Source organism: Felis catus, chromosome D4 (assembly GCF_018350175.1).
Source record: "Felis catus isolate Fca126 chromosome D4, F.catus_Fca126_mat1.0, whole genome shotgun sequence".
NCBI classification, from domain to species: domain Eukaryota; kingdom Metazoa; phylum Chordata; class Mammalia; order Carnivora; family Felidae; genus Felis; species Felis catus.
In genome coordinates this window covers 71,786,783-71,814,567 of record NC_058380.1, presented here as the reverse complement: position 1 = coordinate 71,814,567, position 27,785 = coordinate 71,786,783, and the positions used below count along the sequence as shown (strand labels likewise).

The 27,785-nt window shown below is 42.2% G+C and overlaps 1 protein-coding gene across 5 annotated transcripts; it reads left to right on the top strand.

The window, feature by feature from the left end:
* The first annotated feature begins 121 nt into the window (after positions 1-121).
* PTGR1 (prostaglandin reductase 1) lies at positions 122-26,725 on the top strand. 5 transcript variants are annotated; one of them, XM_019816320.3, is made up of 11 exons: positions 122-275; positions 596-752; positions 2,806-2,921; positions 4,338-4,383; positions 6,305-6,361; positions 10,694-10,861; positions 14,934-15,051; positions 15,777-15,932; positions 18,878-18,986; positions 22,596-22,714; positions 26,469-26,725. In XM_019816320.3, exons 3-11 carry the CDS (start codon positions 2,816-2,818, stop codon positions 26,577-26,579), a joined length of 990 nt encoding a protein of 329 aa, XP_019671879.2. In that variant the 5' UTR covers positions 122-275; positions 596-752; positions 2,806-2,815; the 3' UTR covers positions 26,580-26,725. The 5 variants fall into 5 exon arrangements, with proteins under 5 accessions (XP_019671879.2, XP_023098333.2, XP_006939428.2 ...); XM_023242565.2 differs by lacking the exon at positions 596-752 and having other exon boundaries at positions 131-275; XM_006939366.4 differs by lacking the exon at positions 122-275 and having other exon boundaries at positions 595-752.
* The last annotated feature ends 1,060 nt before the right edge of the window (positions 26,726-27,785 follow it).

Genomic DNA, 27,785 nt, shown 5'->3' with positions numbered 1-27,785 from the left:
GGCAGGAAGAGGCTGAGGAACTCCCTCAAAGCTGCACCACTAGGAAAAGGGAGACACACCAGCTTCGAATCAGGGTAGCCCAAACCAGCACTTTGGCTTTGTGTACATTCCCTCCCTTAGACCACCTCTCCTCTCCTCCCCGAGTCCCAGAAAGGCCCTGTGAAGGGCTAGATGTTCTGACTCGGAGGTCGCCTCAGTGAAGAGCACTCACTCCTGCCTGGGGGAATCTGACCACAGCTCACAGACGTTGGGACCTTTGTATCGACTTGTGAAAGGTAAACAGGTGTTCATTAGGGAGACTTGGGGACTGGGCACGGGGTGGAGGTGTGGACACCAGGCAAGCTGTGATCTGAGGAGGATCCTGCGGATCGAAAGCTGCCCTGGGCCAGACCTGGGCTGCGGCCGCCGGGGGACCCTGCGTTTGGCTCTTTCCTTCCTGAACGGTGGACGCCAAGGCTCGTTCTTCTAAGCGGAGTCTTTCCACCGGATTGCCACTTAGGACGCTAGTGGAAGCACAGTTCCACCTGGGCAGGGCTCCAATAGAGGCCATTATCACACACACACTTGTGGGTAATCCTGGCTTTCCCTTCCGAAGCCCTCGGCGGGCCCGGGCTCCACCACTCTTGCAGGAGCAGCTCCGCCCCTGCGGGAAGCCCCACCCTCTCCCGGGACCCGCCTGGATTTAAGGTGGAAGGTCCGCTGCACAACCTCAAACACGTTCTGTGTCTAGCTAGTGGAGCCCGCGTATTCTCGTAAGTAAACATCCTCACCGTTTTTTCCTGCTGATTTTCTAGAATTCCCTATTGTGGAGCGTTTGCGCGTTGCTCTCCCTCACTTCTTGCTGCATAACCTCTGAGTCTTGGGCTAGGAGGAAACTACAAAGCCAGATGTCCGGATCGGTTCCTCCCAGTCCCAGCAAGTTCTTGGAGAAATCAGAGACCTACTGGAGGGAAGGGCACGGCCTGTCTGCATTCCGGGTTCTCAGCATAGCTGCCCAACCCCGGCGGCGGCTGGCCAAGTAACTTGTGGAACCGCGGAACTGGGACAAGTGTGGAAGGACAATTAAGATAGGGGTCGGAATTTGGTTAGTGGGCACGGGTGTGTGCAGGCCGACGAGGTGGGAAGCTAGGAGCAAGCGCGCCTGCGGACTCTGCACCTGGACGTCTCCCTCTGGTGGGTGGGACTCCGTGAACTCTGCGGCCTCTTCGGCTACGCTCTTTCCGGGGTGGGGGGGCTTCTGGACTGGCAGCGAGTTCAGAAATCGCTCTCAGCTGCCTTTTTGGGAAAAGAAGTAGAAGAGCCGGACTACGGATCCGCCCGCCGGGATCGCTCCCCTGGCAATGCAGAAATGTCCAGGGCCCTGCTGTTACCCTAAACTGGGGTCGCCTCTTGGTGGGTGTTCAGTGAAAAGACACAACCGAGCCAAAGAATAGGAAAAGTAGGGGGTATAGCTCAGGGGTAGAGCATTTGACTGCAAAGAATAGGAAAAGGAAGGATTTTATTTGCGAGTAAAGGAGAACACCAGGGATGTTTCCCAAAGTAGTGTCTCCCGGAACAAGAAAAGTGAGGAGGTTTTAAGCTAATGATATACATGCATATTCATGAAGGGGCTCTGCAAAGGTAAATTCATTATGAATTGGGGCAAAGGTCATCCTGAGTCCACGGAGTCCAGTTCCTAGTTGATTGAAGTCTTGAGGGTCAGCAAGGGTGGGCATCGTCAGTTCTCTGGCTCCAATTAGCCCGTAATTTGAGTGCTCAAAGGGTTTCAAATCTAGCAAAAGAACAGCCCAACCATGTGCATGAGGTCAGTCTTTGCTTTTGAAACAGCGCTGGGAGCTTTGGCATTGATTTATTGTCTCTGATAAGGTTAGGCTATTCTCTGGCTCGGCAAAGACGGTTTGTTTCCATAAAATCCTTAACTTCTGAGGTTTTTGCATTCCTTTGTAATTCTAACACCTCCTAGGAAATTCTGAAGGAGGTGCACTTGGGTAAGTAGTGTCAGGAGGGCCTAAAATGACTTCTGTGTCGGCAAAGCTCTATTTCAGCTTTTTATATCCGTCAACCCCTCTTTCTGCTTACATTGCTGGGGGACAGGCCTGTCAGCTGGCAGTACACACGTGAGGAAGGAGAGGCTCCCACATGATGCGGGGTAGATCGGTCCAAGCAAAATGTCCTGATCCCAAAGCTCAGGGCAGCCTGGATCATCTCTCTTGGTTCCCTGTGAAGGCAAGTTTAAACCCTGGATTTCCCTTTTGGTGCCAGAGTAAATTCACCACTGAGCAGAGCAGCAGCGCCACGCCGTGGTGTTCAGCAGGATGAGACTGTTTGCCTTAGAACGTTGCTTTATCCGGCTGAAAGATTTGAGTGTTCCTCCCTTCGGTTCTTTGTGTTTGACACTCTTTCTCAGGATTCGCTCTATGTAAGGTGAGAAACAGAATATTTGCACATGAGGTGGCTGTTGAGTGTCCTGGTGAAACCCTAGCGGTAGCTGAGAAGAATTTCTGTGTTGGTTTACATTTTCCCTTGCCTTGGAGAGTTCTGAGGAAGCCTCAGTTTCCTCATTGGTACTGGCAGTAACAATGCCAATCTAATAGGGAACTTAGGAGGATAAAATGAGATAATGCATTTGAAGTGTTTTGCACAGCAATAGAAATATAATAAATAATAAATGTGGTTGGTATTAAATGATAATGAAGAGAAGTAGATGATGAGTAGACCCTCCTGTCTGTCTTCGTTGCAATGGCTAGGAAGTCTTAATAATCCAGTCACTTCGTGGTAGCTGACTACATCTTTACTGTGTTCCAGGAACTTCAGGATGGTTTATGCTAAGAGCTGGACCCTGAAGAAGCACTTCGAAGGCAGCCCCACTCATGGTAACTTTGAGTTGAAAACAGTTGAACTCCTACCCTTAAACAATGGAGGTAAGTCCTAAGATTTGAGTTGGAAAAGACTGTATCAGTTAGCCTTTGCTTCATAACAAAAGTACCTCAAAGTTTAGTGATGTCAAACAACAATCATTATTTGCTCACAATTCTGTGAGTTGGCAATTTGGGCTGGGTTAAGTTGGTAGTAACTCTTCACGTCTCATCTGGGCTGACTGTTTAATGTAGGATGGGCCCTCCTCATATGTCTGGTGGTTAGCAAGCTTTCTGCTGAGGTGTGTGTCTCAGTTCTTCTAGTAGGCTGACTTGAGCTCTTTGTTTTCACAGTGGCCTCATTGATCTAGAACAGTAGGAGTTGGCAGGCTCCAATGTGCAAGTACTTTCATGCCTCAAGTTATATCATGTTTGCTAATATGCAAAGCAAGTCACATTAGCCAAGTCCAGATTCAAGGATTGAGAAATAGACTTCTTGTTGGGAGGAGTGGCAAAGAGGCCCCACACAAAGAGATGGGAGGCATTTGTGACAATTTTGCAATCTGCCACAGAGACTTTTTCAGGGTGTTCTTGTGTGAAGCCTTCATGTCATGTGGGATCCCTCTGATTTCCTGAATAATTGAAACTCACAGTTGGGTACATTGTTCATGACTTTGACCAGACTCTGGGGAGGATTTCCTCTCTGTCCTGGCAAGCCTGATGATGGGGTAAGCAAGTGGGGAAAGCAATACCTAGCAGCTGTGTGCAAAGCTCAGATTATCCTATACACAGACAGGAGGGATAAACCCTCTTCCTTCATTGAAGAGTCTCCCATCCCCTTAGGGAAAGTGAAAGGACAAGGTAAACCTAAAGAAATCTAGGGGAGAGAAATGGCAGCACGTGCCATAACATGTTTGGAGATTAGCTTTGTAGAACAGACAATAAAAGGTGTTTACAGGTAGGTAGGCAGGCTTTGAGAAAAGGACATGCAATCAAATAGCATGGCAAAGTTCAGTCCCATCTAAATTGGGGTAGCTAGGATTCAGATTCAAAATTCCAGAGAATGTGTGCATGAGGTCACTGCAACAAAATATAGATTCTTTAATACTGATGGGGGCTGTTAGTGAAACCTTATATGATCATTGTAACATAGTGATTACAAATGTGGCCCTGATCAAGTTCCTTAACCTAGGCCTAAATGAAATGAAAACAGTAATCGTTGAGAATATCATCTAGAATAATCCATGTAAAGCATGGAGTGCTGAGTAAATAACGTGATGATGATGATGATGATGATGATGATGATGATGATGATCTGGGCTGGACCAAATGTGAGAGCCCCTCTTGTCTCTTCCATAGAAAGTACTGATGGAAGGGCAACCTTGAAGCAGAAAGGTTATCTGTGTTTATTTAGAGTGCCAAAGTCAAGGAAGGCATCGAGTGTTGAGTATCTAATTGCCTATGGAATGCTTTATTTTGTAGAGGTCCTGCTGGAAGCTTTGTTCCTCACTGTGGATCCTTACATGAGGTATTATTTTCCTCCTAAAAATTCATGTATTGTGTTTGGGACCTTGTTCTGAAATAGTCCATCTTTTATTTAATTAGTTAATTGATTAATTAATTTTTTTAATTTAAAAATTTATAATGTTTTTTTAATGTTTATTTTTGAGAGAGAGAGAGAGAGCGGGGGAGGGGCAGAGAGAGAGGGAGACACAGAATCTGAAGCAGGCTGCAGGCTCCAAGCTGTCAGCACAGAGCCTGATGCGGGGCTCGAACTCACAAATCATGAGATCATGACTTGAGCTGAAGTCAGATGTTCAACTGACTGAGCTACCCAGGCGCCCCTGAAATAGTCCATCTTTTCAAATATCCAACTGATTGTCATTTCCCCCTGTTGTCCCAGTATAATATCAGCGATAAGATTCATGGATGCTCATTCTGCCAGCAAAGGTGTGAGAAGGTTGACGAGGGATTACCCTGCCCCTGTATTTTACCATCATCTCCTATCTTAATGTACACAATTTGCCTCAAATTGCTTATCAGAATTGCTTCCCAAAAAATTAAGACAAATCCAATTTGTCCATTTTACTACTGGCACTTATTTGTGTAGAGGAAGATGGTAAGACTAAAATAAGGTTTTCTTGACTTCCATTTACCTGTATTCCTGTAATCAAATGTGTGTACTCAGGAAACAATTTGAGGGGGGGGAGGGAATAAAAGGCCTTTATGGGGCACTAACTTCTCAGTGGTTTTTGCCTAGGTAAATAATGTAGTCATCATTCTTTAAAATGATTGTTTTCAGAGCTGATCAATAGAGATTCAAATTTAATGTAAAAAATGTTTCAAAATGTTAACTAGCATCCCTTTATGTGTGGCGAGTACGATTCTGCAATAATAATTCTAATTTGTAGGTTTTCCCCCCACAATACCAACCAATTCTCTGATAACCCCTGGGTGTCCTACAATTCGACTCAATTCTAACAGTATCTACAGTTAGATAGTGTCAGATCCCACACGTGAAGGAGTCAGTCCTACAAGACTGCCCCCACACACTTCAGACGCCAGACTCAAGTCCACACTGTTACCTGTACTTTGGAGTTTCCAACGACACCTTCCTTGCTAGAGTGGCTCATAGAACTCATGAAGCTAGTTTACTCACTAGATTACTGGCTTATTATAAAAGGATATATAACTCAGGAACAGTCCCATGGAAGAGATGCATAGGGCAAAGTATGTGGGGAGGGGTAAGGAGCATCCATGCCCTCTCCAAGGGCACTACTCTCCCCAGATCTCCTTGTGTTCACCAGCCCAGAAGCTCTCTGAACGTATTTTATGAAGGCTCATTACATAGGCACAGTTGATTAAATCATTAACCATTGGCAACTGATTTGACTTCTAGTCCCTCTCCCCTTCCTGAGATCTGGATAAGGGAAATGAAAGTTACAGCCCTCTAATCACATGGTTGGTTCTGGCGACCAGCTCCCATCCTTAGGTGCTTTCCAAAAGTCACTTCATTAACATAACAAAAGATACCTTTATCAGTCTCATTAATTAGGAAATCCCAGGGGTTTAGGTGCTCTGCCAGAAACAGGATATAGACAGAATATAATAATTCTAATTCTAAATCACAATATCACAGCTTGTGATTTGAGTAACAAGTACCCAGTGGTGTCTTTGTCATCTTTTAAGTCCTTGGTAGAAACTCAACCCCAGTGGAATATGATGGTAAGATTCTCATGTTCATTTCCCAGAAAAATACTATCAGAATGCTTCTTTGGGGTCACAGAGCAGAACTACTTACTTCTAGCAGCTCTCCCGCATTTCACCCAGTTATATTACCTTCATGTATCAGCACATACTTTCCCACTGATTTTCCATTTGGCTTGAGACTCAAGATGGTTTTCCCTTGATGCTCTTATGTATTAAGAATTTTTTTTTTTTTTTCCCAGAGTGGCAGCCAAAAGATTGAAGGAGGGTGATACGATGATGGGGCAGCAAGTGGCCAGGTATTTCTATTTGTCCCAGGGCTTGAAAAATACATCTCTCTTTTACCTTCTGTTGGGTCCTGAGTCTGTCCATCGCCCCTACAGTTTCCTCAGCCTGTATGGTTCACTCACTGACCTTGGAAGCAACTTGGGACATCTTGCCCCTTTCCTGTGAGGGAGGGACGACTGTGAGATTGTCATCACTGCAATTTCACTTTGCTAGTCTTGCTTTTAATTAGTTAAAAAATTGCATTTGTCCAGTTTATGACTATAGTAAAAATTCCAATGAACCACAATTTTTTATTTTGGAAACTGAAAGTTCCTCCATCATCTGAGCCTTAGAGATGACTATTGTTAATGTATTCTTATTTCAAAAATTGTTCAGTACACAAACCAATGTCTATAATTTTTCTTAACTAGCAGTATTGCCCTTCAGCAAATTTATTTTTCTCACTTAATATGGATATCTTTTGTTGATAGTATATAAATATACTACCTACCTTTTAATGGCTGCAAATTATTCCACTGTTATCTGTCATTTAAGTAATCTATTCCTGATAGCAAATGTTTCCTATTTTTTATTAGTGATGTTGACATTCTTTTTGTAAATTAATTATCAATTTTTTTCTGTGAATTATGTTTATGTCCTTTCCTTTCCTCCTTTAGGTCTTTTTATCTTTTATTAGTGATTTGTACAAGCCTTTTTATATGTTAGGAATAGGAGTGTTGCAAATATCTGTGTCCTTATCTTTATCTTTCCCCTGTGTCCAGTCATAATTTAAAATTTTTATGTGATACAATTATTAATATTTGTAATTGTGGCTTCTGGGTTTCATTTCATCATTAGAAAGGCATCCTCCCCTCCAAAATAACTAAAATACTTATTCATGTTTTCTTCTGGTATTTTATTTTATTTTAAGTGGACTGGCACTGACAGCAAAGAGCCCAATTCCAGGCTCAAACTCATGAACCATGAGATCGTGACCTGAGCCAAAGTTGGATGCTTAACCAACTGGGCCACCCAGGTGCCTCTCTTCTGGTATTTTATATGCTAATTTTTTATAATTAAATCTTCAGATCCTTTAATTTTTATTTTGGAATATGGGTGAAGTATTTACTTTATGTCCAAGTGACAAGCCAGTTATAACACCATTTATTGAAATTATATTTGGATTTTTGGGATTTCAATGACTTCATAGATTCATTTAGAAGAAATGTGTTATCTTTAGTACATTTTTCTCCAGGCACAAAGTATGCCTGTCCATTTATCCATCTTTGTCTTATGGCCCATTAACAGTTTTCTTCATATAGGTCGTATACATTTCTTGCTGATGATCAAAGATATGAACAACATATGTCTGTGTTTGCTGAATTGGCAAAGTTGTCTGGTTTTTTTTTTTTTTAAGACAGTACTGAGGGATGGAAATGTTGTTATGATACACTTATACCCTGAAGGTGGAAGCAAAAGTTGGCATAACCTTCTGGAAAAGAATTTGGCAATATACATGCAACAAGAGTTAACAAATGTTTTAATAGTCTCTGACCTAGTAATTCCATTTATAGAAATATTGCCTAGGAAAATTATAAATTCATATTTACGAATATTAATTGAAGTATAATTTAGAAAATACTGGAAATAACCTAAGTGTCTAATACTGGTATAATAAATTCATTTCAGGTTTTTTTTAGATTTTATTATTAAAATTTTTTTCTTTTTAACGTTTATTTATTATTGAGAGACAGAGAGACACAGAGCGTGAGCAGGGGAGGGGTAGAGAGAGGGGGAGACACAGAATCCTAAGCAGGCTCCAGGCTCTGAGCTGTCAGCACAGAGCCCAACATGGGGCTGAAACTCACAAACTATGAGATCATGACCTGAGCCAAAGTTGGTCACCTAAGCAACTGAGCCACCCAGGCGCCCCTAGATTTTATTATTAAGTAATCTCTACACCTAGCGTGGCATTCCAACTCCCACCTCCAAGATCAAGAGTTGCTCACTCTGCTGACTGAGCCAGAAGGGCGCCCTGAAATTCATTTCAATTTTTAAAGGATTCTTACTAACATGAGAAAAAGTATAAGTCATATATGCTAGTGTAGAGAGAGAAAAGCTGGCTTGCAAAACATAAGGTGGTTTCAATTATGTAAATATATATAATAAACATTTTTAAAATGCACTTATTGGGGCGCCTGGGTGGCGCAGTCGGTTAAGCATCTGACTTCAGCCAGGTCACGATCTCACGGTCCGTGAGTTCGAGCTCCGCATCAGGCTCTGGGCTGATGGCTCAGAGCCTGGATCCTGTTTCCGATTCTGTGTCTCCCTCTCTCTCTGCCCCTCGCCCGTTCATGCTCTGTCTCTCTCTGTCCCAAAAATAAATAAACGTTGAAAAAAAAAAATAAAATGCACTTATTTTCTTTTCAAGTATAATTAACATACAGTGTTATATTAGTTACAATATAGTGATTCAGCAATTTTATACATTACTCATTGCTCATCCCAATAAGTGTACTCCTTTAAAAAAATTTTTTTTTAATTTTATTTATTTTGGGGGGCCTGGGTGACTCAGTCTGTTGGGCACCTGACTTTGGTTCAGGTCATGATCCCACAGTTTGTGGGTTTGAGCCCCGTGTCAGGTTCTGTGCTGACAGCTCAGAGCCTGGAGCCTGCTTCAAATTCTGTGTCTCCCTCTCTCTCTGTCCCTCCCCTGCTTGTGCTCTGTCTCTCTCTCTCTCAAAAATATTAAAAATTAAAAAAAAATTTTTTTTTCTTTATTTTGAGAGAGAGAGCAAGCAGGGAAGGGCAGAGAGAGGGAGAGAGAGAATCCTAAGCAGGCTCTGCACTGTTAGCATGGAGCCTAATGCGGGGATGAATCCAATGAACCAGGAGATCATGACCTGAGCCAAAATCAAGTCAGATGCTTAACCGACTGAGCCACCCAGCCACCCCAATAAGTGTACTCTTAACCCCCTTCACCTATTTTACCCATCTCCTCACCCACCTCCCTTCTGGTACCATCAGTTTGTTCTCTATATTTAAGGATCTATTTTTTTGTTTGTATCTTTTTTTTCTTTGTTCATTTGCTTTGTTTCTTAAATTCCACACATGAGTGAAATCATATGGTATTTGTCTTTCTGACTGACTTATTATTTCACTTAGCATTATAACCTGTAGATCCATCCATGTTGTTGCAATTGTAAGATTTCATTCTTTTTTATGGCTGAGGAATATTCCATTGTGTGTGTGTGTGTGTGTGTGTGTGTGTGTGTGTGCGTGCGCGCGCGCGTGTGCGTATCTTATTCCATTCATCTATGGAAGGACACTTGTGCTGCTTCCATAGTTTGGCTATTGTAAATAGTACAGCAGTAAACATAGAGGTTCATATATCTTTTTCAATTAGTGTTTTCCCATTCTTTTGGTAAATACCTAGTAGTGGAATTACTGAATCATATGGTAATTATATTTTTAATTTTTTGAAATTCTATACTGCTGTCCACAGTGGCTGTACCAGTTTGCATTCTTATAATACACATTTTTAAATATATCATTAAGATTGCCATAACATATCCCCAAATATTAGCAGTTATCTTTGTATTATGGGATTAGAACTGATTTTTTATTTTATATATTATAACTTTTCTAAAATAAATGTGTTACATAATTTTATGATCAAGGGAAAGACAGTAAAAAAAAATGGTAACAGTGGGAGAAGATGGGAGAATAAGACTCAGCAAATGAGACAGGAAAGGAGCAGCTTAGAGGGAGAGGCAAAAAGCCCAGTGAAGGCAGTATTGTGGAAACCAATGAAGAAGAGTTTGGGTAGCCCAGAGTGCTGAATACAGTTGAAAGGTGAAATCAGATGGTGAGTAAAGAGTGTCCACTAGATTTTGCAATCAGAAATTGTGACTTTAGTGGAGTAACAGGGGTGGAGGCCATGTTGCATTGGGTTGTCAAGTGATTGGGCAGTGAAGAAGTTTGAATATAAAAGGGAAAGGGGGCAGTGGAGAGGACAATGTTAAATATTCAGGAGAGAGGAGGGGCTAGGAGATGGAGGGTGGCGCCTGAAGAACAGAACAGAACACCTTGAACCAGAGGATGTACACCTCTTGCTTAAAGAGAAGTGGGTGAGGACAGAGACAGATGTTGAACCAGTTCAGAGAGTTCCTCCCTAATGGCCCATATTTTTTTCTCAAGGAGGAGGAGAAACCAATGGCTAGGAATAAGATGGAGAGATGTGGTGGGGTATTCAATCATGGAATATTAACTTCCATGCCCTTTTAGGAATACTAACCTTGCAGCATCCTAACTCCCTTGAAAGAAAAGAGGTTTCCCACATCTTAATGTGCTTTATCTTTCAGAGTTGTGGAAAGTAAAAACTCAGCCTTCCCAACAGGAACTATGGTAGTGGCTTCTTCAGGCTGGACAACTCACTCCATTTCTGATGGGAAAGATCTGGAAAAACTGCCTGCAGAGTGGCCAGACACATTACCAGTGTCTTTGGCTCTGGGAACAATTGGCATGACAGGGTGAGTTTCATGGGTATGTTTCATTTATTTGAATATCTGACATTCTGGTTTTCCAAAATAGTTTGTCTAGAATGGGGTCAACAAGAAGAGACCCAAGACATTCTAGGCTCAGGGGCTGGTTAGAGTAAATGGTGGGACTGAGAAGGGAATAAGATGGGTTAGAGTTGGCCTTGGACTAAAGGAAAGAAAGGGAAAAATCCAGCCAGAGACCCTCAGAACCAGAGAGCGGCAGTGAGAAGCAGCATGGGGCATGATCCCTCTTTAGCAGCTGGCAAATGGTAACACAAAGGGACCAGCTCCTTTTGTCCCTGGAAGGGTCTTGGCTTCAGGGTCTCTGTCTCCATTTCAGAGTTTGAAAAGGGGAAGAGAATTCAATATACCTTGGCTTTTCTGTGCTGTCTCTCATTCCTCACCTTTCCCTATGCACATCTGAATCTCCTGAGGTATAAAGAGATCTGAAGTTTAAATGAGATGAATCACAAGTATGGTTGCACAGTCACTCAGCTGACACAGACTTAAACTCCACAAGAGTCCTTTGGCCTTGTCCCTCAGGAAGACTCCTGGTCAGTTCATCCTATCTCAGCTGTACTTTAGGCTCCAAATTTCCTTTTGTGGCCTGGAGAAGCAAGGTCAATTGAATTCCTTTTGGAATCCCCCAAAACTTTTTTAGCCTGAAATTCATGTATTTCCTTTCTTTCTCTAAGTTATTTGATCTCTTCCTCCCTCCCTCCCTCCTTCTTTTTCATACTTTGAAGGACTTCTAAAGAATGAACTGGATATGTATACCTCAAATGATCAGCTTCTAGCAAAAACCAGTCCCATACACCCCAACTTCATATTGCACTCAGATTATGAACTCCTTAGTATTGCTGTGACCAAGAGGCAATGTTGAAATTAATGTGAAATTAGAGAGTGCTTAATACCTTTTTGCTTTTTTTTTTTTTTTAGTCTTCTTTTAAAGTTTATTTATTTTTTGAGAGAGAGAGAGAGCATGAGCAGAGGAGGGGAAGAGAGAGAGAGGGAGAGAGAGAATCCCAACACAGGGCTTGATCTCCCGAACCTTGAGATATGACCTGAGCCAAGATCAAGAGCGGGACACTTAACTGACCCCCCAGGCGCCCCCTTCTTACTTTCAAATAAGCACTAAATAGAATTGTAGCACTTCCAGGTCCTGCCTACCTGCTCCATAACCTCTACGAGGAGAGCTTCTCCTCCCACCTTGTTATCCCACCTGTCGTTCTAAGTTGTGAGCCATGTGTAGGAATGCAGGGGTGAAGGCAGACATGAGGAAACCTTGGAGCAAGTCTCCCATGACTTAGATGGGGAGAAAGTAATCTGTAAAATATTAGGAGATTTGAATCCTAAAACAGAGGATAACTTACTCATTTGTGTGTACTTCTCATTCACCCTGTTCCAAACCCCCAAGGAGTGCATTTTTACTCCATAAACAATCAACTTCATACCATTCGTTCTCACTGATTGAGGGAGAGGCATTATCCCATGCTTCTAACCTTCTCTAGTGACACACTGCCCATTCTTTGAGCAATTCCTGCCTTCTGGACTACTTACCAGTGGGATGGGTCGGCCCTTCAAGAGTGCTAGAACTTCTGCTATAGACCATAAAAGAAGTTGAACTTTAGGGTGCCTCGGTGGCTTAATGGGTTGAGCGTCCAACTCTTGATTTTGGCTCAGGTCGTGATCTCATAATTTGTGAGACTGTGGGGCTCTCTGCTGACAGTGTGGAGCCTGCTTGGGATTCTCTGCCTCTCTCCCTGTCTCTTCCCCACTCCTCCCCCTCTCGCTCGCTCTCTCAAAACAAATAAATAAACATTATAAAAAAAGAAGTTGTGGGGCGCCTGGGTGGCGCAGTCGGTTAAGCGTCCGACTTCAGCCAGGTCACGATCTCACGGTCCGTGAGTTCGAGCCCCGCGTCAGGCTCTGGGCTGATGGCTCAAAGCCTGGAGCCTGTTTCCGATTCTGTGTCTCCCTCTCTCTCTGCCCCTCCCCCGTTCATGCTCTGTCTCTCTCTGTCCCAAAAATAAATAAACGTTCAAAAAAAAAAAAAAAAAGAAAATTAAAAAAAAAAAAAAAGAAGTTGAACTTTGAAACCTAGGGTGCCTTTCAGCTGTCCAGGCTCCAGAGATTTAGCATTCCCTCCAGGTTTGCATTATTTCCTTCAGTGGACTTCTGTTTTCTCAGTTAAGCTGGAGGAGTTCATGTGTTTTGCTCTCCAAACTGTTATATGTTAAGTCCCCCCTTAGTCCCAAGGGTACCTTTAATTTTTCCTCTAAGATTGCTTTACTGTTGGCTTCTCCATTTTACTTCTAAAAGGATATGATGTTTGGGAGAGGCCTTGTGTCTTCTAGGGCAGTATGTCTAATTGAGAGGTGATTTTAGGGTTTCTAGAAGGGAGATCAGGGTTGGGGGGTGGTAACGATTGTCATGAGTGGAATGATATAATCAGAAAATGCACCTTCTGCTTCTCTTTTGAGGTTATGCTAGCTCACCCAGTGTGCTTTGGTTTCGGCATTCATTAAGGTGGTGGTTCTCAGTTGCTTAAATTCCTAAGAATCACCTACTCTTATGAAATTCAGATGTTCATGTCCCAGTATTTCTGGACATGTGGGTCCAGAGGTGGGGACTGGGAATCTAAATTTTTAATAAAACTCCAGGTGATTCTGAGGCAGATGGTGCTCCATTCATCTTTTGAAAATTACTGGGAATATTAGCTTTTGGGTCCTCAGAAAATGTGTAGATTTCTATGCCTTTCACTGCCTTGCCTTTAATGTCCAACTCTAATGGGTCCCCGGATATAGGCAAAGGCTAATGTATAGTTTGTTTCTTATAGAAACAACTTTACATGAATTTGTCTGAAATTTTGCAAGTGGCTTAGCAATTGCCACAGTGGATATAGATTTCTTTGACTCAGACTCAGGGGCGTGATTATAAAACTCAAAATTTTTCTATTGCTGTACTTCATCTCTATCCCAAGCCTGCATCTTGGCTTGTGTAGTAAAACAGAGCCTCAGTTTAATTTAGTGATTTCTCACATTGTTCAGGTTCAAAACCCAGAATTTTCTTTTTCTTCTCCCCAAAATTGACGCAGAGCTTCCAGGGCTAACAGATTCCATGTCAGCAGGGGGGCGACAGCAACTTCTTGATCTTTTTTTTTTTTTTAACTTATAAAAAATGTTTATTTTTGAGAGAGAGAGAGAGTGCAAGCGAGGGGCAGAGAGAGAGGGAGACAGAAGATTTGAAGTGGGCTCTGTGCTGACAGCAAAGAGCCCAACGTGGGGCTCGAACTCATGAGCTGTGAGATCATGACCTGAGCCGAAGTTGGATGCTTAACCAACTGAGCCACCCAGGTGCCCCAATAACTTCTTGGTCTTGATCTGTCTTAGTCTTATGCTGTTCTCCTGCTTCAAAGTGTGACTTTTCCCACTGAGTCCTCAGTGACATCCCCTTCCAAGCTGGCCATCCAAGCTGGTGGTTTCTTCACTCAGTTCTTGTCAGTACTCTCTGAGCTGCATCTTTGTAGACCCCATAGTTTTTTCCCTGCAAGCTAACTTCAACATCTCACTTAGGATGAGATGGGGAAATTTCAGAAGCTCTTCCATACCACTTAGGAGCCATGGAAAACTCAAGGTGTTTCTCTTGGATCCTCTCATCTGCTCTATGGTTATGGCACCATGATGACATGGAGGCTTTCCCCATGAAGTTCACCATCTCCCCAGGGCGTATATAGGAATGAGGCACAAACTCTCTATTCTAGGACCCCCAGAGTCCTAGAATCTTCTTTTGCTCTTGAGACTTGGCCTAGGGATAGACAGGGTGCAGCCCCTTTCCAACCAACTCTCCATTTCTTCTCTGGTTCCCATCATATTTATTCCTATCTAGGAGTGAGGAAGGAGGAGGTGGACCATTAGTGGCTGGTAATATTCAATTCCTATATTTTCTGTCTTTTATTGGACCCATGGCACTGGGCTGTTGAGAAGGCCTCCAGGATATATCTGAACAACTTATAAGAGAAAGCCACAAATCAACCAACATATCTTTAATTTTCTTCCCTCAGGCTAACAGCCTACTTTGGCCTACTTGACATCTGTGGTGTGAAGGGTGGAGAAACAGTGATGGTTAATGCAGCAGCAGGAGCAGTGGGCTCTGCTGTGGGCCAGATAGCTAAGCTCAAGGTAAGTGTCTTCTTCCATTACCCAACATTTACTCAATACCCACAGTGTACACTGAGAATACAACAGTGAACAGAGCAGACCTTCTCTGATCTCAGGGAGTTTTGTTTAGTGGGTCTTGCTTGGAAGTTGAAGATACATTGAGAATGCAAGAGAGATTTCTGAAGTGCTACTCTCTGTGTACCAATACAATCTCTAGCTCATCCTGAAAGTGCTTTTCAGAATGCTCTCCAGTTCCTCTATGAGTCTATGATTAGACAGGTTCTATCTAGTCCAATGCTTGAACCCAAATCAAAGAATAAAGGGGCAGTCACCAGGAGAAGTGACAAGATGGCTGAGAGTTCCAGAGCTGAGCCCAAATTATAGTCTAAAGCACCACTGTTCCAAAAGATAGCATGCAAGTCACTGCAAGAGAAGACCCAAAATAAAGAAATGAGAGTCAGATGAATAGGTTGTCAAGTCAGTAAGTTGAAACAAGCTGTAAACCACATAAACATAGACCAGAATCTGTTGGTTGGTCAGAGACAAGCTAAAGTTAACGTTGGGTTGTAGGCTGATTCAGGGACCAATTTCACCTATGGGTCTGTTGGCCCATTATGGTATCTTCATGTATGTGGTTCAGTACCTAAGAGGGTGTTCTTGGGGAACCTGACCATACTAGGCTAGGAAGGTGAGTTAGTCCATGCTTTTGGCTTATAAATGGTCTCCATTTTTTTCTCCCCATTTAGGGCTGCAAAGTTGTTGGAGCAGCAGGGTCTGATGAAAAAGTTGCCTACCTTAAAAAGCTTGGATATGATGTTGCCTTTAACTACAAAACAGTAGAATCTTTGGAAGAAACTTTGAAAAAAGCCTCTCCTGATGGTTACGATTGTTATTTTGATAACGTAAGCACAAAATGGATTTAATATCTTATTTACTAACAAAGTACTATACAAGGGAATAGCCTTCTAGAGTTCCATCTAAAATATATAAAGTACATATGCCTTTAAAAAACAGCTTTATTGAGATATAATTCACCCATTTTGAAGTGTTGAATTCAGTGGTTTTTAGCATATTCACAGAATTGTACAACCATCACCACAATGAATGTTAGGGCATTTTCATTATCCCAAAAAGAAATGCTGTACTCAGTAATTACTCCCCATTTCCCGCCCCCCCCCCCCCCCCCGCCAAGTGCCTTTTGTGACTGGCTTCTTACACTGTACATTAATTAGCATGTTTTCAAGGTTCATCGATGTTGTAGTATGTATCAGTACTTCATTCCTTTTTTATGGCTGAAAAATAATATTCCATTGTGTGGATATACCACATTTTATTTATCCATCAATCGATTGATGAGCATCTGAGTAATTTTCACCTTTTGGCTATTATGTATAATGCTGTGAACATTCATGATCTTGGGTATATGCCTATAAGTAGAATTGTTGGGTCATGTGATGACTCCATATTTAACATTTTGAGGAGGAACTGACAAACTATTTTGCAAAATGGCTGCACTATTTTACATTCTCACCAGCAGCGTATGAGGGTTCTAATTTCCCTACATCCTCGCCAGCACTTACTATCATTTTGATTATGGCTGCACTAGTTGGTTTGAAGTCGTATTTCACTGTGGTTTTGATTTGCATTTCCCTAATTGCTAATGGTATTGGGCATCTTTTCATGTGCTTATGAGCCACTTATATATCTTCTTTAGAGAAATGTCTACTCAGATATTTTGCCCATTTTTCAATTTGTTGAGTTTTAAGAGTTTTTAAAATTTGTTTTAATGTTTATTTATTCTTAGAGACAGAGCGTGAGCGGGGGAGGGGCAGAGAGCGAGGGAGACCTAGAATCTCTGAATCTCTGAAGCTGGCTCCAGACTCTGAGCTGTCAGCACAGAGCCCGATGTGGGGCTTGAACTCACGGACCATGAGATCATGACCTGAGCCGAAGTCAGTCACTCAACCAACTGAGCCACCCAGACGCCCCAAGAGTTCTTTTTTTTTTTTTTTTAATATATGAAATTTATTGTCAAATTGGTTTCCATACAACACCCAGTGCTCATCCCAAAAGATGCCCTCTTCAATACCCACTACCCACTCTCCCCTCCCTCCCACCCCCCATCAACCCTCAGTTTGTTCTCAGTTTTTAAGAGTCTCTTATGCTTTGACTCTCTCCCACCCAAGAGTTCTTTATAAGAGTTATGATACGTTCCTCATCAGATACAGTCAATTCTCAGTATTCCTGGTAGTTATGTTCTATCAAGTCACCACGAACAACGAGGATTGCTTCTAGGGCAAGTATGTACATACATGTATATATTTTACCTCCATTGCAATCTTAAATCCTAGAAACAACTCTTCCTACAGCTTTTCTTTTCTTCATTTTTTAAAAGAGAAAAGGAGGTTCAGAAGTGTTAAGAAGTTTGCCTATGGCTGCCCCACAAACTGATCCTCCCAGAGTTGGGATTCAGACCCCATCCAACCAACCCCAGAGCTGGAGCTTTTTGAACTACTCTGTACTGTGCCCTTCTGCCTTCCCTCCTTGGTAATCTCTGGGAGAGGTGAAAAAAGGAGAGAGAACCTCAACTTTTTTTTTTTTTACTTTAGCTGGGAACTTTGTGCATCTTTCACTGCTTTAGGCACGTCTGCAAATGAGCAGGAAAGCCCTGTGAGTGTTGATTTGAGGGATATAAATAAATGTTAGCAAGTAGTCTTTTTCTCAACTACGGAATATACCAATAATGAGGATTGACTGAATATGGTTTGCAATAATTTTCTCCTATTCTGTGAGTTGTCTTTCACCTTCTCTTTTCTTTTCATTCACTTTCTTGATGGTGTCCTTTGAAGCACAAAAGTTTAAATTTTTAAAAAATGTTTATTTATTTTTGAGAGAGAGAGAGAGAGAGAGACAGAGCGTGAGGAGGGGAGGGGCAGAGACAGAGGGAGACACAGAGTCCAAAGCAGACTCCAGACGCGGAGCTGTCAGCACAGAGCCTGATGCAGGACTTGAACTCACAGACCACGAGATCATGATCTGAGCCAAAGTCGGGCACTTAACCAACTGAGCCACCCAGGAGCCCTGTAGAAGTTTTAAATTTTGATGAAGGCTGATTTATGTCTTCTTTTGTTGTTTGGGCTTTTGATGTCATGTCTAAGAAGGCTTTACCTTATCCAAGGTCACAAAGATTTACTCCTGTTTTCTTGTAAGAGTTTTATGACTTTAGCTTATACCTTTAGGCCCATGATACATTTTAAGTTAATTTTTAGGTATTGTGTAAGGAGGGGTCCAATTTCATTCTTTACCATAGCCAGTAATTGTGCACCAGTTGTTGAAAAGACTGTTTTTTCCCCTATTTCATTGTGTTGGGACTTTGTCAAAAATCAATTGACCATAAAGTAAGAGTTTATTTCTGGACTCACAACTTAGCTCTGTTGATCTATATTTCTGCTCCCATGCTGTCTTGATTGATACAGTTTTGTAGTAAGTTTTGAAATTGTCAAATATGAGTCTTCCAGCTTTGTTCTTGATGTGCCTTCTATTTTTTTCCATGGTTTTAGATAGGGGCAAAGAGATTATTGAACTGGTCAGAAAACCCCAAAATATAATAAAGTAAAATGTATAAGTTATATATGGTATGTTCCTACAGTAAAACAGAAATGTCCAACCTCACATGTCCCTTTCAAGTGCAATTTTCTGCACTGTTGTGCTAATTCAGTCTGATTTTTTTCCTTCTAAAATAAATGTTATGAAATGGTAATTGTGACTTAATGATTCTCCTGAATCTTCTAGTGTTTAGATTAAAGTGGATTGTTTGTTGTTTTTTTTTTTTTTTCATCCTGTTTAGGTAGGTGGAGAGTTTTCAAACATTGTTATCCCCCAGATGAAGAAGTTTGGAAGAATTGCTATTTGTGGGGCCATCTCTGTGTATAATACTACTCGCCCACTTCCCCCAGGTAATGAGCTCATGCACACGATCACAGATGTAGAAAGACTGGGCAAGGAGAAAATTCACGGATATGGTATATAGGCCAGTGACTATCAAAATATTAAAAAGACTTCCTGATAATAATTTTCTCCTTTTTAAAAAATAATTAAAAAATAATTTTCTCCTTTTTCCTCTTTTAAAAAAATTTGTTTAATGTTTATTTGTTTTTGAGAGAGAGAGAGAGAGAGAGAGAGAGAGAGAGAGAGAGAGCGAGCAGGGGAGGGGCAGAGAGAAACGGAAACACAAAATCCGAAGCAGGCTCCAGGCTCTGAGCTGTCAGCATAGAGCCCAACCTGGGGCTTGAACTCACGAACTGCGAGATCATAATCTGAGCCAAAGTTGGACACTTAACTGGCTGAGCCACACAGGCTCCCCAGACTTCCTGATATTCTTGATGAAGTAGTGTTTATTAAACTAAAACTATGTATTTTTATATGTTTGTGCTAAATAGCTTATGTTAGATTTTAATATAGAGAAATAACAGAATCTGAAAATAGGGAAGAAATGTTGATAATTGTTAAAAGTTTTAATTGTTTACCTATTGTTTTGGGCAAAGTTGTGAAAAGACAACCATGCTTTGATTTAGAGACAGAACACCTTGGTCTGGCTCGTACAATATCAAGGTTCTTTAGGATATTCAGAACGTTGGAGGAATGGGGATCGGAGAGGATGACTCAATGTGGTTGAAGCAAACAACAGGCCGCCATTTGCTTCCGACAGTGGAGGGCAGTGCGTCCTAGAGCTTCAGGACACACTGGCTCCCCCAGACTGACAATTTCCATGGAAAGGGAGAGGAGCATGCATTTCCCCTCTGTTCCTGGACTGTCCTTATTTTGTTTCTTTTGTGCATCCATCTCCACTTCTCCACTCTTCCTATGCTGAGACTGCCCTCTGCCCTCTTCATACCCACAGAGGTCCAAAAGCAGTATCAACTAGAGAACTCTACTTGTGAAATCCTAACTCTCTGAGAGATGTTGTGCAGGCCTCTTGTTTTATGAATGGGGAGATGAATGGGCAAGAAGGCCAGAGGCTCTTTAAATCCTATTAGCAAGAGACTCAAAGACAGGCCTTCTGCACTCCTCCTACAGAGTCCTTTCCTACTACAACGATTTTGTGCTGTTGGTGAGATTATAGATTGACCTGTGGTCCAAAAAAAGAAAAAAAAAGAGCAAAAGGAATCTTAGAGATTATCATCAAGATCTGGGATGATAACCATAAATAAATTGGGCTTCTGTGATGGGCTTCACTCATGGGAATGAAACCCTGCAGCCCTGCTAGTTAACAATTCCACAACTGCACTGAGACAGGTGAGCGAGAGTGGAAGGGACTGAGAAAGGACAGCTTGCAGACTCCCTCTTGGGCTGGGAAAAATCAAAGATACTACCATCTCCAAAAAGACTCCAGGTGCACTTGGCAGTCTTATTGCTATGGACTTTTCCCCCCTCTATTTTTCTAATTGAAGCTAAGCTAGAATCCTGGGAAATCTTCTGCCTGTCCGTTGAGCAAAGCACCAGGATGCATTTTCTTGACCCTAGTCCAATAAGGTACAGCCAAATATTTGGGCCCAGTAACTTGATCTCGTCTTGTTAGCAATTAGAGTTTGGAAGTTGAAGGTCTTTGAGACGTCAGCTGGCCTTGTCCATTCATTTTAGATGAGATCCTGCCCTGCCTCTGAGCTCCAGAAATTCTAACATATATCACTGTTAGGATAGCTCAGAGGTAATTATTTGCCCCAGCATTAATGCCACGTTCAAATGCCACATTCTTCTTGCTCCCAATAAAGAAACTATATTCCCATCAGGGTGGATAAGCCCCAAAATGGTATTTCATCCTCTTCCAAGATGAGGAAATGAGGATTCCAGTTCTTAACCTAAAGAGAAATATGGTTGGTGTGCATCTCCTAAAGAAGCACCCTCTCTGCAAGGGCAACCTGACATTTGGACGTGCTGCTGTCTTGTGTCACCCTCGTATCTCGCTCCTCTTGCACCAGTTTCTTTTGGTTCAGGACAAGGCCTTATTTTTCTGACTGCTAATGTGACTTTCTCCAAAGTAGGGAGTAGGAACTTTCAGCTTGAGCAATGCCAGTTATCAAGGATGCCGCAAATAAATTCTGCCAGTCACCTCGGCTCATCTGGTGCTGAGGTTTCAGGGGCATGTTCACCTGACTTCCTGAAACTTTTAAGACTATGTTCAGGTGTCATTCCCTCAGTTTCTGGTCACTCAGGATCCTTGGGAAAATAAGCCAGGCAACCAACACAACCTTTTCTCTCTCACACAGAAAAGTACTACCTTTTTTTTTTTTTTAATGTTTATTTCCTTTTGAGAGAGAGAGAGAGAGCGAGAGATAGCGTGTGAGTGGGGGAGGGGCAGAGAGAGAGGGAGACAGAATCCAAAGCAGGCTCCAGGCTCTGAGCTGTCAGCACAGAGCCCGACATGGGGCTTGAACCCATGAACCATGAGATCACGACTGGAGCCGAAGTTGGATGCCCAACTGACTGAGCAACCCAGGGGCCCTGAATACTACCTTCTTGATAGGCTGCAGAGTAGGCTGGTACTTTTTCTAGGCTGGTGGTTCTCAAAGTGTGGGCCCAGGACTAACAGCATCACCATCTCCTGAGAATTTGTTAGAAATATAGATTCTTGGGACCCATTCCATATCCACAATCAGAAACTGGGGGAGGGGCCAGCAATCTCTTTTCATAAGCCTTCCATGTGATTCTGAAAAAGAACATTCTACATGTCGGGAATATCAGGGTATTTATGGTTGATTAGTACAGGAACATTTTCACGTTATCTTCAGGACCCACTTCTGTTCCATAGAACAGTGTTCTATGGACTGCCATTGGGCAGTGTTTGGTGGGCCTTGCTTCTGGCATGTGCAGGCTGAACATTCCCTGGCTTCCTGGCCTGTGCAAGGACTGAGTGTGTATTAGTTTCCTATTGCTGCTGTAACAAATTACCACAAATTTAGTGGCTTAAAACAACACAGATTTATTGCCTTATAGTTCTGGAGATCAAAAGTCTAACATGGATCAGCAGGGCTGAATTCTTTCTGAAGGCTCAAGAGGAGAGTCTGTTTCCTTGCCTCTTCCAGCTTCTAGAGGCTGCCTGCATTCTGTGGCTCATGGTCCCTACCTCCATCTTCAAAGCCAGCAGCACAGAATCTTCCAAAGTCTCTCTTTCTCTCTCTTTCACTCTAATCTATACTTCCATCATCACATATTTTTTCCTGACTCTGACTTTTCTGCATCCCTTCCAAGGACCCTTGTGATTATATTGGGCCCACCTGTATAATACAGAATAATCTCTTCATCTAAAGGCCCTTAACTTAATCATGTCTGCCAAGTCCTTTTTGCCATGTAAGGAAGCACATTCATAGGTTCTGGGAGTTAAGATATGGCCACCTGTGGAGACCATTATTCTGTCTACCACAGAGGGCATGTTGATTTTTGGACAACCTCGTGGATCAGAAAAGAGTGGAGAAATCTAGAACAGTGATGTTACTTATACTGCTTGTGTTTTCACCACAGCCACCTCCCTGGACCCTGTCACCTAAATGTGTCCTCCTCTTTCACAGGCCCACCCCCAGAGAATATCATCTATCAGCAACTCCGCATGGAAGGGTTCATTGTCACCCGCTGGCAAGGAGATGTCCGTCAGAAGGCTCTGAAAGACTTGCTGACATGGGTCTTAGAGGTGAGGAGCTCCAGAGTTACTCCCCCAGTTGTACACTGGATCCCATTCTCTTCTGACACTATAGGCTTCATTTCCACTGCAGATACAGGTCCATCTCACTGCTCCCCCTTTTAGAACAAAATACCAGGAAGTGTTTGTTTTTTAATGTGATTTTTTTTTTTTTTGAGAGAGAGAGATAGACAGACAGGCAGAGTGTGAACAGGGGAGGGGCAGAGAGAAAGGGAGACACAGAATCTGAGGAATCTCCAGGCTCTGAGCTGTCAGCACAGAGCCCCATGCAGGTCTTGAACTCAGGAACCATGAGATCATGACCTGAGCCCAAGTGGGATACTTAACCAGCTGAGCCCCCCAGATGCCCCAGTAAGTGTTGACACTCAATGTCTGCAGTTCCTCTCTTTCCATTCTCTTGTGAACCCACATATCAGGCTTTTGTACTCTTGCCGCTCCACCATAATTGCTTTGGTCAAGGTTGACGATGTCCTGATTGTGAACTGCAGTGGTCAGTTCTTAGTATCACTTGGCTCTGGGGGGTGTTTGACAGAGGTGATCACATTGTCCTTGGTACACTTTCTTCCCTTGCCTTCCCTTGGCTCTTGGTTTTCCTCACAGATTCATCCTTCTCAGAGGACCTCCTCCTCTGCTAACTTCTTTTTTCCTCTGCAGATCAATAATAGAGTGTCCCAAGGTATGATCACTGGACTTCTTTTCTTCTCTGCCACAGTCTGTCTATCCCTTACTTAGCTCATCCAGGCTCTTGGCTTTAAATATCATTGGTATGCTGACAGCTCCTGAATGTCTGTCTCCAGCCTGGATCTCTCCCCGGGCTCTGGGCTGCTCAACAGCTGCACTTAGATGTGTAATACACATCTTCGACTCAACACGTCAAAAACTAAATATGTCTTGATCTTTCCTGCCAAATCCATTCCATATACAGACCTCACCATTTCAGTGACGGCAATTCTATCCCCACCCCCACCCCCCCAGTTGCTCAATCCAAAAACCTTGAAATCATCTTTGATTCCTTTCTTTCTCTCAGACCCACATTTAATCTGTTGGGAAATTCTGGTGGCTCAGCCTTCAAAATATACACAGAATCTGTCCAGCTCTCCCACCTCTACTGCCACCACCCTGGTCCAGGCCGCCTTCTTATCTAGCCTAGTAGCCTCTGTCTGGCCTCCCAACTTTGTGCCCCAATAGACAATTCCCAACACAGCTGCCAGTGTGATCTTTTAAGGCATAAATCAAACCATGTCATTCTTATGCTCAAAACTCTGCAAAGCTCCCCATTTCACTTACAATAAAACCTACGAGGGGCGCCTGGGTGGCTCAGTCGGTTGAGCGACCGACTTCGGCTCAGGTCTTGACCTCACGGTTTGTGAGTTCGGGCCCGCATTTGGCTCTATGCTGACAGCTCAGAGCCTGAGCCTGCTTCTGATTCTGTGTCTCCCTGTCTCTCTGCCCCTCCCCCACAGGCACTCTGATTCTCTCTGCCTCTCAAAAATAAACTAATAAAAAAAAAAAACCTACGAGATTGTACATGATCTGGCCTCCATTACCTAATTTCATTTCTTAGTGTTCACCCCTTGCTTTCTTTGCCCAATCCCTCCCCACTTCCCTCTGCCCTCTGTAACTGCTTCCTTAATTCACTCATCTCCTTCAAGTCATAACTACATTCTGAATGAGGCAACTTTTAAAATGGCCCTATTTTATTTTATTTTTTTATTATTTTTTAAATATTTGTTTATTAAATATTAATAAGAGAAAGGGACAGAGTGTGAGCAGGTAAGAGGTTAGAGTGAGAGGGAGACACAGAATCCGAAGCTGGCCCCAGGCTCTGAGCTGTCAGCACAAAGCTGGATGCAGGGCTCAAACTCATGAACCACCAGATCATGACCTGCGCCAAAGTTGGACGCTTAACTTGACTAAGCCACCCAGGTGCCCCATAATGCCCCTATTTTAAATTGCAGTCCCCCTCCATTCTTGATCCTCCTTATCTTACTTTTACCCATAGCAATTATTATCTTTTAACATGATGTATACTATAATTCATGTATATTTATTGCCCATCACCCTCCTGTGAGAATGTAACCTCCATGAAGGCAGCAACATTCATGCGTTTTTTCCTGATGTATCCCCACCACCTAGAATAGTGTCTGAATCAATGTAAACTCTAGATGAATATTGTTGGATAAATGTTGGAGAGGCATATATTTGGGGCTGTGGCTCTTCCAGTTCCCAAATTGGCATCTTCCTATAGCCATGGCTTTCAATCCACAGGAAGAAGCCAATCCTGTCCTATGTTGTGATACTTTTCCCGTCTTTCACAATTTGCAGTTTTAGTCAACAGAATTCTGAATAACCAAGGGGCATTATTTTAGTTTTGGAGGGGAAAAGTGATATCACACTTCTAAACTCTTGGCTTTATCATCCTTTCCCAATTCAAATAGATTGCTCCTCTGGCAGCCACTGGAGCTTGGTGTTTTTCCCAGTCCAACGCTTGGAGTGCTGAGCTGGGCTCTTTCCAGGAAGCTGGGAAGAGCTGAATGATTTTCAAGCTCCCAGTGTGGAGCCTCTTTGTCCCTGTTGGTGAAATCTGATCTAGCCCTCCCATGATGGCAACTGACAACAAGAAACCACTGTGCTGGTCTTCCTAATGCCTCCTTCTAACAGAGTGGACCTAATTACAGTTTTGTTTTCAGTAACTAGTGAATTGGCCTAATTTCTCTCTCAACTACTTATTTTTTTTTCTCATCTCTTTTTCTTCTTGAAAAGATACTTTTCTTTTAGAATAGTTTTAGATTTATAGAAAAATCACAAAGATGGTACAAAGGGTTTCAATATGCCCTGTATTCTACACCTTAATTTACCATATTATTATCACCTATATATTAGTATTCATCCTCTACTTTTAACTTATAAACTTTTGATTACAGCATTTGCCGCTTTACAGGTTCTTTGCCTCCTTTAAGAACAGAAAAGAGCTGGGGCTTCCTAGTCAAGGCCTCCTCAAATCCCAGCCTCCGTACTTATCAATTAGTTGAGTGACCCCAAGCAAATTGTCCCTCCATAAATTCATAAAGGGTACTAAGCCATCACTGGAATATGTTAAGAAAATAAATGGTATCCGGTAACGCCAGTCTCCACAGAAGGCCCTTTATAAAAACCTTGAAAATGTAAATTAGTTCCACTTAGTAGACTGCCTTGTAGCAGAGAAATGAAAAACCCTCACTAAATAACCCTTCCCTCCCACATTCCTAAGTGAATGTTCAACACATATTGAAAGAATCTGGGCTTGAAGGGAGGACGAATTATTAGATTGCCATGGTATTTACAATTCCTGAACAGGCTCTGCCGCTTCAGGGGTCAAAGAGAGGTAATGATGCTACATCATGAAGCTACTGGACGGATTAAAGTAGATAATACTCTGGAAGGGGGCCCCTTTTTCCATCTTCTTCCACCTCTTCTGAGATCATTACATTATTAAACTTTTCCATGTGATTTACTTATAAATTGCTTAATCACTTCCTGTAACATTTCTTCTATTGTTATACTGTGACCTAACACCTGTTACCAAACTTTTATGTGTACTTTGTGGCTCATGCCACTAGATTGACTATACGCTCATGGTGGATTGGGCCTCCCTCTTAGATGTCCAAGATAATGATGTTCCTGATAAATTTGTTGCTATGATGAGAAAAGTATATCATTCAGAATATGAAATTAATCTGTTATATTTGTTGTCATTTTGATACAGGGTAAAATCCAGTACCGTGAATACATCACTGAAGGGTTTGAAAACATGCCAGCTGCGTTTATGGGAATGCTGAAAGGTGAAAATTTGGGGAAAACAATAGTGAAAGCATGAAAAAAAAAAAAAAAGACACATGGAATCTAGAATTCATTTGGATGATTACCATGTCTTTTTAACCATTTAGTAAAAATACATACTGCCTTCATTACCTAAAAATTGTAATGAGTTTGATCTATCTAATAAAACACATTTAAGTGGTATGTAATTAGCAACAGAGAGTGAAAATTTCATAGTGAACAATGGCCAGTCATGTCACTGCCTACTACAGCTCCTTCTAGGTTAAGGGAGAAAATAATGGCTTAGAGGCCAAAAGTTTACTGCCTCTGTGACTTTGGAGTTTTGGTTTTTTTTGTTTTTATTTCCGATCTGTAAAGTGAGGATAGTAACATCTGCGTTATGTACATATTATAAATTTATTTAAAATACCAGCATAATGCCTGGCCTATATTAGGTACCCAGTAAGTGTTAGTTATCTTCCTGCAGAAATCAGTGAATTTGAAGTCATAAAATTATCACTTTTATTGCTTATGATTACATGAGCAGAAATAATCATTGCTCATGGGGGTCTCAGGGCAGCCCAAACTGGTTCTCTGCAGCTGAGTCTAATAATATGACAGACCAAGGAAGGGATTTATCATTCCCAACAGCTACAAAAAGATAGCACATGGGGATATAAGCCTCCAAAGTGTTTGAGAGTTAAATGAAGACCACTTTCAAGCTCTCTTTTTTTTTTTTTTTAAATATACTCTCTACACCCAACGTGGGGCTTGAACGCATGACCCTGAGATCAGGAGTCAGAAGCTCTATTGACTGAACCAGCCAGGTGCCCACCCACGAACACTTTAGAGCTTTAAAGCATTACTGAGGAACACAAAGACTTAAAATTTGGAAAGGTACCATGCTTTTGGATAGGAAGATTCAGAATTATAAAGATGTCAATTCTGCCTCCAAATAGGGTAAGGGGTAAATTAGACCACAGTGATAAATGGAAGGGAAAAAATGGAAGAAGAAAATGTGTGTGTGTGTGTGTGTGTGTGTGTGTGTGTGTGTGTGTGTGTGTGTGTGAGAGAGAGAGAGAGAGAGAGAGAGAGAGAGAGAGAGAGAGAGAGAAACCTCAAGAAGGATGTAATAAACAATTGATAATATGATTTGTCTCCAGAGAAGAGAACTGGGGAGTGCCTGAAGGCAAGAAACTTTACACTATGTAACCTTTTGTACTTTTTGAATTCTAGGTCTTACAAATTATCCACTATTTAAAAT